This window comes from Bidens hawaiensis, unplaced genomic scaffold, assembly GCF_021521415.1.
Source record: "Bidens hawaiensis isolate Kalapana, Puna unplaced genomic scaffold, B.hawaiensis_p1.1 tig00001206_1, whole genome shotgun sequence".
Classification (NCBI taxonomy): Eukaryota; Viridiplantae; Streptophyta; class Magnoliopsida; order Asterales; family Asteraceae; genus Bidens; species Bidens hawaiensis.
In genome coordinates this window covers 2,884,342-2,900,388 of record NW_027491069.1, presented here as the reverse complement: position 1 = coordinate 2,900,388, position 16,047 = coordinate 2,884,342, and the positions used below count along the sequence as shown (strand labels likewise).

Sequence of the window (16,047 nt, the reverse complement as noted above, 5' to 3'; positions counted from 1 at the left end):
CGAAATACAATAATACCGTTCGGATCTAGCGGCTTGATTCCGGTTCCCTGGTTCTAGCGGTTCGGAACCGCAGATCGCTCACCCTTAATCATCATCATCTGACTTTGATACCGCGGATGAGGTTTTTTGTTCAAACAGTTGTAGTCGCGGCCCAAGCTTTTCTACAACAACCACAAAGCGCATATTTATTTGCCGTGTAGCTCGGTTGGTTAAGGAGGCGTAAGACTTGGAACAATAATAACTATAAATGAAAAGAGTTTCTAAAACACTTGCTGAAAATTGTATATTAATAGTTTTTTTCACAATTACAAAGTTACTCCTAACGTTTCCTTAAAGTAACAATATTGGGTACTAAGGTTTAAAAGTTGTAAGTTTGGGTTCTAAGGTTTTAATTTTGTAACAATGTTAAGTACTAACTTTAACTTATGTTAAAAAGTTAACAGAATTGTGTCAACTCGCCGTCGTAATGCTAGGGTTAACCAATGCTTAGGCTTCAACGCTCGGATTTTAACAAAGTCCGATTTTTCCCTACCGACATCGTTTTAAATATTTTATTTTATTTTTTTGTATGCTAATCTTTTTATATGTTAATTTAACAAATTTATATATTGGGTTTATTAAGGTGCTTTTACTAACGTAACCAATACTCGTCAAATATGCGTCAACTTGTTGCTGTAACATAATACCTGGTTTTACAGGTCGAATAAATATTGTTTTAAATATGGTAATTTAAAAAATAAAACTATATGCGAGCGCCTCTATTTTTTAAAGTATGTTAATATGACGAACTTAGTTTTTAGGTTTAGTTCCGGTACCGTAACGAGCGTAGTCAATACAGCCAGAATTCATATTGACTCACAACTACAACGCCTAAGTTTTACCTACCGAATTCGTTGTGAAACGCACGAGTAATCACTGGCTGCCATACTAATTAGAATGTGAAATTGTACTATATTCCTAAACACAAATATGCCAATTAACTTAGTGAGAATGTGTAATGACAATAATGTCATATTTAAAACGATATTTATTTGGCCGGTAAAACAAGACGTTGTATTACAGCAGCGAGTTGACGCGCATTAAGTGGGTATTGATTACGTTAGTAAAGGTACCTTAATAAAACCCAAAATATAAATTTAACATATAAAAAGATTAAAATATTTAAAATAATGTTTATTCGGTCGGGAAAAATCGGGCATTGTAAAAATCCAACCGTTGAAGCCTGGCATTGGTAGACCCGAGCATTACGGCGGCAAGTTGACGCAAATTCCGTTAACTTTTAACGGAAGTTAAAGTTAGTAATTGTTACAAAATTAAAATCTTAGTACCCAAACTTGCAACTTTTAAACCTTAGTATCCAATCTTGACACTTTAGAGAAACGTCAAGGACTAAGTTTTTAATTATGGCTAGTTTTTATACAGAACGTTATCAAGAGTTTGACCACCTTCTGTAAAAGAAAAAAGTGTGAATACCTTGAAAAGTAATATTCGTGTGTTTGAACTTTGAATATGAAGTAGACATTTCGTTGCAAAATATGTTTGACACTCTTCCACCACTAGCTCCACCAACCCTTTTGTTCATATAAAGGCTTGTCCCCGGAAGAACTTAAACCATTACAAAACCAAACCTTAAATTACAATCACTTATTGAACCAGTTAATCCAAAAATGGCCAACGAAGCGAAGTTGTGCGGAGGTGCAGGAAGTCTAGACGTTTTTAAGAGTTAGTGTTGAATTGCAAGATTTAGGTGTGATATTTATATATAGCTTTTCTTCAAATAATTAGCTGAAAGTAAGAAACTAAGAAAGAATAGTGAAAATTGGGGATGACATAACTATGATCATTTTCCTAGGCTGAAGGAGTGCGACGACATCAGTAGCCATGAGTATGGATGGTGCTACAACACTCATTGGAAGACTCAACACTATCTTGCATGCCTAGACGTACAGGTAAATGATAATTGAAGGGAGCATATATTGGTACACCACCCCGAAATCCAAACACTAGTTGCTTGCCATGAATATGAGTGGTAGAGGCCTATACAACTCGTATAATCTTGATGTGTGAAAAACTACATCAATTTAACTTATGGAAATCAATTCCATGGATTAATTAAGTTTTATGGATTCACTAAATTACGCTTCACATAATGGCAAGTGTACCGGTCATGCAATAGCAAAGTATAGCAAATCCGGATATCAAACTTGAGGACACATAGTAGCAACTTAGCAAAGTATAGCAAATCCGGATATCGAACTTGAGGATACTAAACTTTCGTTAGGTCTTTTAACAATGAAGAGATAAATTTCTTCATTTCAAATAAATAAAAATAAATTCTAGGTTTAAGCAAAGAGAAGAGTTTAGCAACAGGTAGTCTAAGACTCTAAGGAATATGACAAAAGCCAAGGAATCACCTAGGTAAGGTATCCTAATGGTGAAACTCTCGGATCTTAACAGGCATGTAATACCGGGTTCTGTAAAACACTACAAGGGAATGGATATAGGCAAAAAGAATATCCGGTCGGTCTCACCAGTTTACACTACATACTATGGACTAGAATAATCTTATGGTGGGAAATCTAAGTACACAATTGAATTATCACTTGATTGGTCTTTAAACCTATGATTCTCCTAAAGGTATTAAACCTAGAGAAAAGGGGTTATTCTTATTTAAAAAATTAAATACCTTGTCGAAAACTTAGCTCACCTAGGTAGGAATCAACTAACCGAGGTCTCGTGAAAGTCAACTAAACGAGCCTGTCAAGAAGATAAACCAAATCGTAATTCCTTGCTCATGCAACATGATGTGAGCTAACGAGACAGGAATGCTAAGGTAGATAAATCTTATGGCAGGCTTTAACCAAGGAGAATCAAAAACACCAAGTAATTGATCAAATCATGCAACCCTAATTAACATAAAACCAATACATGCCAACAAGATCACAATGGATTCAATCTAACCTTAACAAAATCATATTATATCAGCATATCACAATATAAAATCATCAAAACATTGTATTAACAATAGAAATTCAATTCATGATCATTAAAACCCGAAAACCTTCGTTAATCAACCATTACATAACCATACCTACATGATATTATGATTTTAGCCTCTCATTTCAAATAAACATTCAAAATCAAAAGTAAAGATGCTAAACATGCTCACAATTAAGATTCAAACGTAGAAATGATGTAAAATATGAAAACCAAACCGAAATACTCGCTTAAATATTCGATCTTTGTTCTGGTTGTCAAGCATGGGCTGTGTGACAATTGTCAAACGTTTTTCACAGTTTCAGCCGCGGTTTCGCCCCTACTTTTACCCATACAGGCCATACGAGCTATATGATCGTCGGCATCCTTTTGAATTGATTGGCACAATTTTGGCTCATATTCCACCCCTAATTTCATTATATACATTCAGAAACTCAACAAGGAGTCAAGGACTTCCATAAATGTATTTTACCACTCAAACTCTCCATTTGGGTTATGTATTCAATCAAAATTGGGCTTTTGGAGAGTGTCCAAACAAGTTTGGTGTGCTCAAATATGTTCTTGAGTGTATTGAAGCTTCATTTAGGGTGCTTCATCATCAAGGAAGGTTGTGATTTTGAATTTGAGCAAGAGTTACCTAAGCTTGTAAAGTATTCCATTCGTGTCGTGCAAGTGAACGAGGAGAACCTCAACTCAAAACACATCAACATTCTAAGCTTATGGTATTTAGATCTTGATGATGATAAATGGGTTGCATGCAGATCAATCCAGAGGCAGATCTAGCGGGATCCCGGATGCCTCTTAAGTTTTACGGAGAAATGCAACATTAATGCAATATTTCTTTTTTCTTTTTCTACGTTTTATGTATCCAGATATACTTAAGCAAATATTAGGATGCCCGTAGATCCAAAATTTTTTTTGAGATACCACTGAATTTTTCTTTTTAGATCCGTTACTACATGAATCTAAGGCTCTAAGTGAGACTTTTTGTCATTAAACCACTAGAGGATAAGCATTTGTAACCACTGGGTCTCCTAAGTGTAATTTTAAGCTGAAAATAGAAGTTTGAAAACCAAACATAATTCAATTCAATGAAAACATATATAAGTTCATATAATATCATACAAGTTCACATAACATCATATAAAAATGTAAAAAAAAAGGCCTACTTATAAGTTATTTATATTTAACTTCTTTTCAAATTCACAAGTTCACTAGACATATAAAAGTTCGTATAATGTTATACAAGTTCACAATGAAATGAACCGTACCATTAGGCCTATCGCAGCTAGCCCCCCCAACAAGTGTAATGGGTCAGTGGGACCGTGACTTCTTATAAGCGTCAGAGATCGAGCGTATTGAGCATTAGCATCACGAATATGATGTGGCTTATTATTCTTCCCATCTCCCTTCCTATAACATCTAGTTTCCCATCCCCTTCTCTAGTTGGTTATTTCAATTTCTTATCATAATCATTTCGAGTTCAATGGAAACTTATCATCTTCTATACTTAATTTTAATGATTGTTAGTTGTGAAATATCGATTCACAACATCATAGAAGTCACAACAGGTGATACGAGATTCAGGGTCGTCTTCGAAAACCCCTTAAAATTTTGGGGTACAGAACAAGTAAAAAATTTTGGGGTACAGAACAATTATTGGCCTCTCGAAAGAGTGGGCCTAAGTCCGTCGCCCTCCCCTTGGGCTGGGCCTGACGAGATTGTAAAAAATGAAGTTTGACACTACGAGTTAGCTCGGATGATCAAGGGGTTTTTATAAGGACTCTTCTTGGAAAAGTCCCCATGTTTGATTCTCACAATGCACGTATGCCCTAAACTGGGGAGAGCATCACTGTAAAGCGATTCGTACTTTGTGGGCTAGACTAACTTCATTAAAATACAAATGAAGTTTACAATTGAATGAAAAACCGTAAGACAGCATGGTGTTATTCATCAACTTCCTAATGAGCAATTTCCAAACTTTATGATTCTTTTCAAGTAACACATGAGGTTATGAACTCTTTGATTTACCTATTTTTTTTTTGTTAATAAGGCGCTAGAGCATTATTATCCCCTTTCTTATCTTCAAATCCAAAATTACATAAAAATAACAAAAATTTTTCTTTTCTTTTCAATTAAATAATATTTTCTTTATACTTTATCATTACGATTTTTCTTTTCTCCACTCATAACCACTTTCAAATAGTTTTAAAAAATTATGGGAGGTGAACTATTATACAGAAAAGTCACTGTATTTTCTTTCTTTTCTACTCACAACAATTTAAACCACTCCCTATATTATAAAAAACCTCCCTCAGTAAAATTAATGGAAGGAATGCCAATATCATTTAATTAAACTTTAAAAAAATATCATTTTATTTACACTCATGACACCTAAACATTCCTAAGATTAAGAATTATCGTCAGCTAAATAAGAATATTATTACATAAGCTTACCATCACATAACAATAATGCTATAATAACATTAATTAATAATAACAATTCATTAATAGATTAATAAATGCATGAATCAGGTACATTTATTTATTTATTTATGATTTATATATGATATATATAAAACCCAATAAAACCACACTTCAGGTGCCATCTGTTCGAAGCCATATATAGTCTTCACCTTCACCAAAGTCTCTGCCGCAACCCCACCATTTTCGTCACTCTACAAAACACACACACACACTCTCTACTCTCAAGCCATCTGAGAGGTTTATCCATCGCCATGGATCCTACCCGAGCTTTCATGAAGAACGTCAAGCGTGTAGTCGTCAAGGTCTAATTCACAGATCCGTTCAATTCTCATAACATTTCTTAATAGTTTACTTATTTTATTATTCCAAATCGTGTGTTAATAGTTTCCGATCGTATGATTTGTTTTCAATTCAATCGTGTAGTTGATTGATTAATTAGATTCATCGATTTGGATTTGTTCGTCTCAGTTTTTTCGGATCGGAGTTTGTTGTGATATTTGGTGCATTGATGAACGACACTTGGCAGTCACTGCCATGCACACGATAACGACAATTCTGATGGCTTTTTAGGTTTCGTGTGGCGACACGGTTTATTTTATCTTTCTCTGCATCAGATTATACGGTCCACATAACCTTTTTTTTTTAATTTAAAGATATATGTTGATTGATATTTTTGTATAGATTATATTTTATTATTATTATTATTTTATTTATTATAGTTATTACTTATTTGTGTGTCATGATTGTAATTTGTGTCTCTTGTTTGGGGATATAATTTACACTTAAATAGTAATAAAGTAATTGTATTTGTGTAAATGGTTAAGGTTTTTCTGAAAAGGAGAAAAAATTAGGAAAAATAATAGGACTTGCAGGTTATTCTCAAAATAGTTATTAGCTAGAAATAGAAATGAAAATAATATAATTATTTCGATGAGTATAATGCCTATTGTTTTGTTTAGACATTTTGAATGTATAAACACTGTGGGATTTAATATAGAGGATGGTTTTGAATGTCAAGGTTATTTCTAGCCATTTGTTTTGTTAGGAAATAGTACTTTATATTCTGGAATGCGAATTAGTTAAAGATTTTGTGGTGATAAATTGCTTTTATGTCAACAAGTGGTGATTATTATGTTCTTGAAGCAAAAGTTATATGAATGTGGATTTTAGGTTAAAGATTTCATTAATTAATATTTATTTTCGTGACCGCAGGTCGGAACTGCTGTGGTTACCCGAGATGATGGAAGACTAGCTGTGGGCCGACTTGGAGCTATTTTTGAACAGGTATTTTCGACAGTTTTACATGAAGCATGGGCATAAGTTTCAAATGTAGCAACATTCCATATTTAGTCAAGGCACTAATTATAGCGCGATTGTTTGTTATATTATCAGGATATTACCTAATACATGTTACTGAATTTTCCATCTAAACACACGTTAAATCCCTTCAGCATGCAGAATAGCTTCAATATTATTTTACTTCCTCTTCATTACTACCATACGCGAATATAAGGAAGCAACGATAAAGATTTTCATTTCTAGATATGACGCAGGCTATTGATCTTACGTAACAAATAACTTTTTTTGCAGCTTGAAAAGTTGAACTCGCGAGGCTTTGAAATCATCTTGGTTACTTCAGGGGCTGTTGGAGCCGGTCGCCAAAGGCTTAAATACAGGAAAATGATCAACAGCAGGTATGTTAATTCATTGAGTACATAATTATCAAACTCTGTTAATTAGTTATCAACTGCTGACAATTTGTTACTGTAGTTTTGCTGATCTCCAAAAACCTCAAGTTGAACTTGATGGAAAAGCTTGTGCAGCTGTTGGTCAAAATGGTTTGATGGCGTTGTACGACACCTTATTCAGCCAGGTATGAGTGTTAGCCTGTTTGAAATAACATGGGCCTTTTGGTAATTTGGTTTGTGCTTACGCAATGCTATTTTGCAGCTGGATGTGACCTCCTCTCAACTCCTTGTCACTGATAACGATTTCAAGAATGCGGATTTCAGGGTGCAACTTTGTCAAACTGTTGATTCATTGTTAGATCTTAGGAGCATCCCAATTTTCAATGAAAATGATGCTATCAGTACCAGAAGAGCTCCTTATGAGGTATTTGAATGCTTGGTTATATTCCATACAGTTTTAGATAACTAGATACACATATATGCTTACTTTCAGGAAATCGTTTACTTTCAGGATTCATCTGGTATTTTCTGGGATAATGATAGCCTGGCAGCTCTGCTGGCAACAGAATTGAAGGCGGATCTTCTTGTGTTGTTGAGTGATGTGAATGGCCTTTACAGTGGTCCTCCTACCGATCCCCGTTCAAAGCTAATCCATACGTATGTTAAACAAAAACATCAAAAGGCAATCACTTTTGGCGATAAGTCAAGGATGGGAAGAGGTGGTATGGATGCAAAAGTCAAAGCTGCATCTAATGCAGCTTATTCTGGTACACCTGTTGTCATTGCAAGGTATCATGTTCTTGAACCTAGATTCACAGTATATCATATATATGATTATATGATGACTGCTTTACAATATTTTATTTTGGTTGCTTTGCTTCATCTTTTTGTAGTGGCTTTGCTCCCAATAACATCATAAAGGTTCTAAACGGAGAACGGGTGGGCACCCTGTTCCATAAAGATGCACACATGTGGATTCCAGTTACTGAAATTGGTCCACATGAGATGGCAGTTTCAGCTCGTGAAGCCTCTCGAAGACTTCAGGTTAAATAAAGAAGTTTATATCATTTTGCTTTAATTGATGTGTTTACTTAAGCTGCAATCATGTGCATCATCAACTATGTTTGATTGATCACTTAATTACAGGCATTAACAAGTGAAGAAAGAAAGAAAGTATTGTTAGATGTAGCTGCTGCATTGGAGGCAAATGAACAGTTTATCGTGCTTGAGAATGACGCTGATGTGGAAGCTGCACGTGAAGCAGGATATGATGAAGCTTTGGTAGCTCGTCTGGCTTTAAAACCTAGCAAGGCATGCATCTCTCAACATTCATGAAATCTTCCTTTTTTGGGAAATCATAAATGCATTTCATGTTCTTTTTTACTTATTGGGATAGTTGTTTTAATGCTTCATCTGGATGTATATTAATGTGCATCAGTTTTATGTTTTATTTTCCAGATACGTGCTCTTGCAGCGTCTGTGCGTAGACTAGCAGAAATGGAAGAACCCATCGGTCAAGTTTTGAAAAGAACCGAGGTGACAATTTAAGGGCATATTTTGGGCTCATTTTAGTTTCAGTTGCTCATATAACTATATAACCAAGTATTATACACATATTAACATCTAATATATGGAACTTAGAATAAGTTAATAACCAATTCATGTGCAGCTTGCAGAAGGGCTCGTCTTAGAAAAGAAATCCTGTCCTTTAGGTGTCCTACTCATTGTTTTTGAGTCTCGGCCAGATGCTTTAGTTCAGGTAACAATAAACTCTTGTTCTAGTAACAAATATATACCATTTCTGTTTTTAGCAGATGTCTCAGGTTCAAATCTAGCTTTCGTTGGTTCGGTATTGGTGGGTCCGTGATTTTGCCTAACTAGTTCTCGTGGTCTTAAAAATAGTTTCCTTTTATGAGTTTAACTGACACAATAATAACAAATTTAATATTTGGTTTTCTTAAATGACATTTTGCAGATAGCTTCTTTAGCAATCCGTAGTGGAAATGGTCTGCTATTGAAAGGAGGTAAAGAAGCTAAAAGGTCAAACGCGATACTGCACAAGGTTTGTCTCAAAATATATTTCTAAATAATCCTATATATTTTTATTAGATATAAATAATTAAATTTGATTCTGTTTTATTAGGTAATTACTTCTGCCCTCCCGGAAATGGTTGGAGCAAAACTAATTGGACTGTTGACATCAAGAGAGGAAATCCCGGACTTGCTGAAGGTGTGTGAAAGTTTTACATGATTTGTAATTGTGATTACTATATTTTCAATCTAATAATCGTCTAATATAACACTTCTTCTTTTTCCCTTCAAAAATATTTTAAACAGCTTGATGATGTCATAGATCTTGTGATCCCTAGAGGCAGCAATAAACTTGTTTCCCAAATTAAGAGCTCAACCAAAATTCCAGTTCTTGGTCATTCTGGTAAGCTAAAATTTGAAAAAAAAAGAAGCTAAAATGATAAATAAATGTTGTTATGCAAATGAATTAACGATTTTCTGTTGCAGATGGAATTTGTCACGTGTACGTTGATAAAGCTGCTAATTTGGAAATGGCAAAGAAGATTGTGTTGGACGCGAAAACTGATTACCCGGCAGCCTGTAATGCTATGGTAATTTTAGTAATTAATACAAAAACTTTATATTTGTACTTTTGCACACGCGCTCGTGTTTCTAACCACTTTTGGTTCAACTTTGCTAGGAAACACTACTTATACACAAGGACTTGTTGGCTAGTGGAGGACTGCAAGAGCTTGTTAAAGAACTTGAACAAGAAGGTAATGATGCATGTTCACATTTCACATTACTTAATTAATGTTATAGAAGCAGAATTATGATTATGTTATAGAAATCATATTTATGTTATTATATATTGCAGGCGTTACACTGTTTTCTGGACCGAGAGTGAATGGTGTGGTTAGCTTCTCAAAGGCAAATACGTTCCATCACGAGTACAATTCCAAGGCTTGCACAATTGAAATTGTGAACAACGTTGATGAAGCCATCGAGCATATACACAGTTATGGAAGGTATGCTATTAGTTTTGAATACCATATATATTATTAACTAATCTTATTAAAGGGAGATCAGTTTTGAATTTTTGGTAACTTTTTTACTTTCTATTTCAGTTCACACACTGAATGCATTGTTACCGACAATCATGATGTTGCGGAACATTTTCTAAGTCGAGTTGACAGGTATGCTTATCTAGTATTAATGTTGTTTCTGTTTTAGAAGATATCTAGAGAAAATTGCCCGAAAGGTCTCTTTGGACCAAATTTGCAATATGGTCAAACCACAGTGACCATTTTCTCAGAATATCTAGCATTAATGTGCTGGCTTCATTTGGTAACACTTGTGTTTTGCTTATGTCAGTGCTGCAGTTTTTCACAATGCAAGCACTCGGTTTTGTGATGGTGCACGGTTTGGACTTGGAGCCGAGGTTTGAATTCTTTAAACCAGAATTTCAACAAAAAAGTTATTTGATATTAATTTCGTTTTCTTGGAACTTTTATAATACTTTGTTCAACAGGTCGGAATCAGTACAAGTAAAATCCATGCACGTGGTCCAGTCGGTGTTGAGGGACTCCTAACAACGCGCTGGTAAGCATGAAATTTTAAAATATAACGCGGTGGACATACTTTATGTTATAATACTTTTGATATGTGTACAGGGTGTTGAGAGGTAAAGGGCAAGTGGTGGAGGGTGACAAGGGGGTTGTGTACACCCACAAAGAGCTTCTAACATCTAACGGCTATTAGACTCGGTCCGTTACTGTTTAGCTCATATTATGGTATGATTTTATGACTGATTAGGATGCTAAATGAAAACAGTTACATTGACTTGCTGCTTCTTATATGTATTAATGTATTCAGTTCAGAGTCGGGTTTGAAACCATACTGGTTTTAAACTGGAACCGGACCGAATTAGGATGGTTTGAGTTTTGGTTTGTTTTTCAGTTTGGTGAAGTACACATCAAAACCAGAATTGTATCGTTTTATTTTCTTAAGCTTGAAACTATGTTATTTTGTTTTATTTTTATTTGTTATAACAATAGTGTTGCTTGATGGCTTCTTATTGATTCCATTAAGAGACTACTTCTTAATTAGTCAGCAACAAAGTGCGTTTGGTTCACTAAAAGAAAACCTTAGAATCAGACAGCACCAAAGCGTGTTTGGTTCACTAAAAGAAAACATCTGAATCAGTCCTAGAGTCTCTTACCCGGTCAAATTTAAAACATGTTGAATAGAGCCTTTGAATCGATCAAACCTCTTTTGCCTCCGATGGTGGGTTCCAAACAGCCTAAAACTTAGATATGTTTGTTTCCATAGTATAGTTTGTGAATGAACTTACTATGAACAAAAATCAAATAGGTTTAGATCAGTTTATTTTAGGTTATTTATTTATTTATATATTCATTAGGTTTTTAGCTTTCGTTACATACACTATTAAAAATTCAGGAGCTAAATACGGTTCTAGAGAGAATATAAAATGATTTATAGGTGAATACGTGTACTAATGCATGTATCTAAGATAAAAAGACTAAAATGCGCTTGTGTTTAGCATATTTATTTAACCGAGTTAAAAAAATAGAGTCCACTGATACAAAATGAAATAATGAAATGAAAAGGCAAAAAAATCTTTTGAATTAGAAGGGCTTTATGGGTCAAGCCATAGGGACTAACACCGTATTTAACTAGAAAATCATATATATCTCTTTAGTGTAATCTGGTTTTATAAGATACATATGCTATAATATTTTCGCATGTTCAAGAAAGAAATTGGGCCCTTAGAAATGGATTATGTAACTCGAAGTCAAAGGAACTTAGTTTGGAATACATAAGCAGGTTATGTATTGTTAAACGGGGTGGATTACATAAATTAGGGTTATAGTAGTTTCTTCATAATAAAACACGGTTTTCTAAAACAACCAAAGTTCTATATTGTTAAATCTGTGTGATGTTTTGGTACTAACGAGGTTCTATTAGTCAAATGCATTCTAGTGACTTCTTAAACTGTGTATTTTAAGCATCATAGTATCTGATTTTTTAAATTTAATTTTCAAGGCAACCGCGCTTTCAATGTTTTATTTATACCAAAGCGTGTTTGGTTCACTAAAAGAAAACATCTGAATCAGTCCTAGAGTCTCTTACCCGGTCAAATTTATAAACATGTTGAATAGAGCCTTTGAATCGATCAAACCTCTTTTGCCTCCGATGGTGGGTTCCAAACAACCTAAAACTTAGATATGTTTGTTTCCAAGTATAGTTTGTGAATGAACTTACTATGAACAAAAATCATATAGGTTTAGATTAGTTTATTTTTGTTTATTTATTTATTTATTCATTAGGTCTTTAGTATTTCGTTACGCACACTATTAAAAATTCAGGAGCTAAATACGGTTCTAGAGAGAATATTAAAGGATTTATAGGTGTATCACGTGCATTAATGCATGCATCTAAGATAGAAAATACTAAAATGAGCTTGTATTTAGCATAAATATTTAACCGAGTTAAAAAAAAATAAAGTTGATTGATAAAAAAAATGAAATAATTGACTAAAGAAGCCAAAAAAATCTGTTGAATTTGAATGACTTTATGGGTCAAACCATAGGGACTAATACCGTATTTAACTAGAAAGTCAGATATATATCTTTTAGTATAACCTGGTTTTATAAGAAACATATGTTATAACATTGTCGCATGTTCAAGAAAGAAATAGGGCCCTTAGAAACAGATTATATAACTCAAAGTCGAAGAAATTTTGTTTGGAATACATAATCAGGTTTTGTATTGTTAAATGTGGTGGATTGCATAAATTAGGGTTATAGTAGTTTCTTCATAATAAAACACGATTTTCTAAAACCAACCAAAATTCTATATTGTTAAATTTGTGTGATGTTTTGATACTAACAGGGTTCAATTAGTCAAATGCATTCTGGTGACTTCTTAAAACCTATTTTAAGCATCATAGTATCTGATTTTTTAAATTTTAATTTTTAAGGTAACTGTATTTTCCATGTTTTAAATTTATACCAACTTAAAAGCGATGTATATGATATATGTGAAAAAGGAATATATAAAATTCTTAAATCATTGCATACATGATCTACGTAAAGAAATATATCACATATACTAATGATTGAAAGAAAATTTACATTTACAATTCATAAATAATCTCATGTTTGAAGTTTTATCCATATTTTTTTTCATCTTTAACACCAACACCACGATCACCGACACGATGACAGCAACAACAATAATAGTAGTTTTTGATAATATAACTACACCACTAATGTTCAGTATTTTGTATTAAATAGATAAAGTAGACAAAGAGTTGATGGGTGAACACAACTTAGTACTAAAAATTTGCTATTGAGAAACAAAGTTACAATTTCTAATATTAACGGGTATAACAAAGTAACATGAATTTCGGTCCGACACAACACGCTTTTAAGCCTTGTATTATCAATTTAAACAATAGCAAGCTTTTGATGTTAAGCTCCACAAGGGACCACGGATCAGGTATGTCAAAGTTTTCCACACCTGAAATTTATATGAAACATGATATAAGGTCAAGAACATCACAAGAAAATTATATATTGAAAGGCAAATTGGAAATAAATAATCTCAACTTTTGTATACTGGCCGATAATAATCCTAACTTTAAAAATCACTACCAGCGGTCCCAACTTTCAACTATTTTTGTCTCAATGGTCCTCCGTTAAAAACACTTAATGCCATTATGTTTTTTCCCAAGTTTCAAACCGATGTTTTAGGGCTTTTGATCGGAAGAACAATACGATTCGACTGATGTAAAACTTATCTCAAAACTGCTATCCAAGAAATGAAACAATGTTTCAATTCGGGTGTTTGAATTTCCAATTAACAAAAATCAAGTCATTTAAATTACCGTTTCAAGAAAAATTTTACATCAGCCGAATCGTATAGTTCTTCCGATCAAAAGCCCTAAAACATCGGTTTGAAACTTGGGAAAAAACAAAACGGCGTTAAGTGTTTTTTAACGGATGACCAATGAGACAAAAATAGTTGAAAGTTGGGACTGCTGGTAGTGATTTTTAAAGTTGGGATTATTATCCGCCAATACCGAAAAGTTGAGATTATTTATTTCCAATTTTCCATATTAAAAAGTAATTCAAGCTGCTGATGGGTCGGATTCAGTTCAAGTATTCGAATTGCATGGATCAAGTTTTATTTAAATTTGAATAACAACTGTTGCTATTGAGTCATATCTTTGGCCGGTTCCTTAGTTTTATTTTAGAAAAGTTTGTTTCCTGTTTTCTCGTTTTGATTACGTTGTAGTTATGCCTTTATAAGGCTTCTCCTTTCTTCGTATGCAATTCAATTAATATCAACCCTAAAGCACTTCAGATCCTATTCTTCTGTTTATCAATATAATTCAATCTTTCATAGTTCTAATACCAACAATGGTATCAGAGCTTGTGTAAGATCAATCGTAAGCCTCAGTACCCAATCCTTCCAATCATTCCAATGGCTGAACATACTAGTACCTTGCCCACTGCTCCTACCCCAATACCCTTGTTCAAAGGTGAAGGGTATGAACATTGGAGCATCAGGATGAAGACTATTCTTATGTCTCATGATCTTTGGGATTTCGTTGATCAAGGTGTAGATGAAAAAGAGAAATACGAAGGCCGATTTAAGACTGCAAGAAGAAGGGATGCACATGCCATGGCCATCATTCAGCAGGGTGTGCACGATCAGCTTTATTCCAAAATTGCATTAGCAAAATATGCACTTAAAACTTGGTAGATCTTGCAAATGGAGTTCTAAGGGACCCTCAAGCTAAAGCGGTCAAACTGCAAGGGTTGAGAAAATATTTCGAAAATCTCTCTATGAAAGATGACGAACCCGTGGGAGAATACTTCTCTCGCGTGATGGCCGTAGTAAGTAAAAGGCAAGCCTATGGAGAAGTTGTTGCTGATCAGACGATCATGGAGAAATACTTCACATCCTCTCACCAAAATTCAATTATGTGGTGCCTTCCATTGAGGTATCACTTGATCTGTCCCAACTCACACCCGTCAAACTAATGGGGTCTCTTCAGTAACAAGAAGAAAGAATAAATAGATGAACAAGCTCTTCAAGTTTTTCAGGATGGTAATTCACAAGATCGTATGAATAGTAATGGTGGAGTTAGGGGCCGAGAACGTGGTTCCCTTAGAGTAAGAGGCCGAGGTCATGGACTGAATAGAGGTAAGGTGCCTCAATGTAACCTCTGCAACAAGTTTGGCCATTTTAAAAAATATTGCTGGTATAACAAAGACTTGCAAGCGAATGTTGCTGAAGAAACAAAACCCAAAGGTGAAAATGGATTTTTCATGGCCATCATCACACATCCTGAAGAATCATACAATCTTATGTATACCTCACCACCCAGTAATGCTAACAGTTTGTGGTTCGTTGATTTTGGCTGCTCAAATCACATGACAAGATCTAAGTCCATCTTTGCTAAACTTGATTACACCTTCAAACTGGAGGTTCAATTAGGAGATAAAAATAAGTTGATGGTTGAAGGGAGAGGCACGGTCCGTATCAACACCAGAAATGGAAGTCATAAGCTGTTGGATGATGTGTATTATAATTCATATTATTTTCAAATCTTTAAAAGTAATCATTTTAATTTTTAATCAATCTTTTCAAAAATTGCTTGACATGGTCTGTCCGCATTTAGTTAATAAGTAATTTAGTTAAATAATTATTTTAGTAATATTAAATTAGCACTTTCCTTGAGTTCCTGTGGAGACGACCTTATTTACCCGTATTAGTTATAGGTATTTAAGTATTTTAATTGATTATTTGAGTAGACCGCGACAGCCTACGT

At 34.1% G+C, this 16,047-nt stretch overlaps 1 protein-coding gene across 1 annotated transcript; it reads left to right on the top strand.

The window, feature by feature from the left end:
• Positions 1-5,628: 5,628 nt before the first annotated feature.
• On the top strand, positions 5,629-11,182 carry LOC143565596 (delta-1-pyrroline-5-carboxylate synthase-like). Its single transcript, XM_077052529.1, has 20 exons — positions 5,629-5,786; positions 6,697-6,768; positions 7,075-7,178; positions 7,255-7,357; positions 7,435-7,596; positions 7,684-7,961; positions 8,066-8,216; positions 8,319-8,483; positions 8,631-8,708; positions 8,842-8,931; positions 9,148-9,234; positions 9,316-9,402; positions 9,510-9,606; positions 9,690-9,793; positions 9,883-9,958; positions 10,060-10,210; positions 10,310-10,378; positions 10,557-10,623; positions 10,714-10,784; positions 10,856-11,182. Exons 1-20 carry the CDS (start codon positions 5,736-5,738, stop codon positions 10,941-10,943), a joined length of 2,151 nt encoding a protein of 716 aa, XP_076908644.1. The 5' UTR covers positions 5,629-5,735; the 3' UTR covers positions 10,944-11,182.
• The last annotated feature ends 4,865 nt before the right edge of the window (positions 11,183-16,047 follow it).

Bases quoted from the DNA above. Each gene is read 5' to 3' on its own strand.
- LOC143565596 (XM_077052529.1), top strand. From the start codon at position 5,736: ATGGATCCTACCCGAGCTTTCATGAAGAACGTCAAGCGTGTAGTCGTC. The intron at 8,484-8,630 runs GCATGCATCTCT...TTTATTTTCCAG, and splicing joins TGGCTTTAAAACCTAGCAAG to ATACGTGCTCTTGCAGCGTC. The intron at 9,607-9,689 runs GTAAGCTAAAAT...TTTCTGTTGCAG, and splicing joins TCCAGTTCTTGGTCATTCTG to ATGGAATTTGTCACGTGTAC.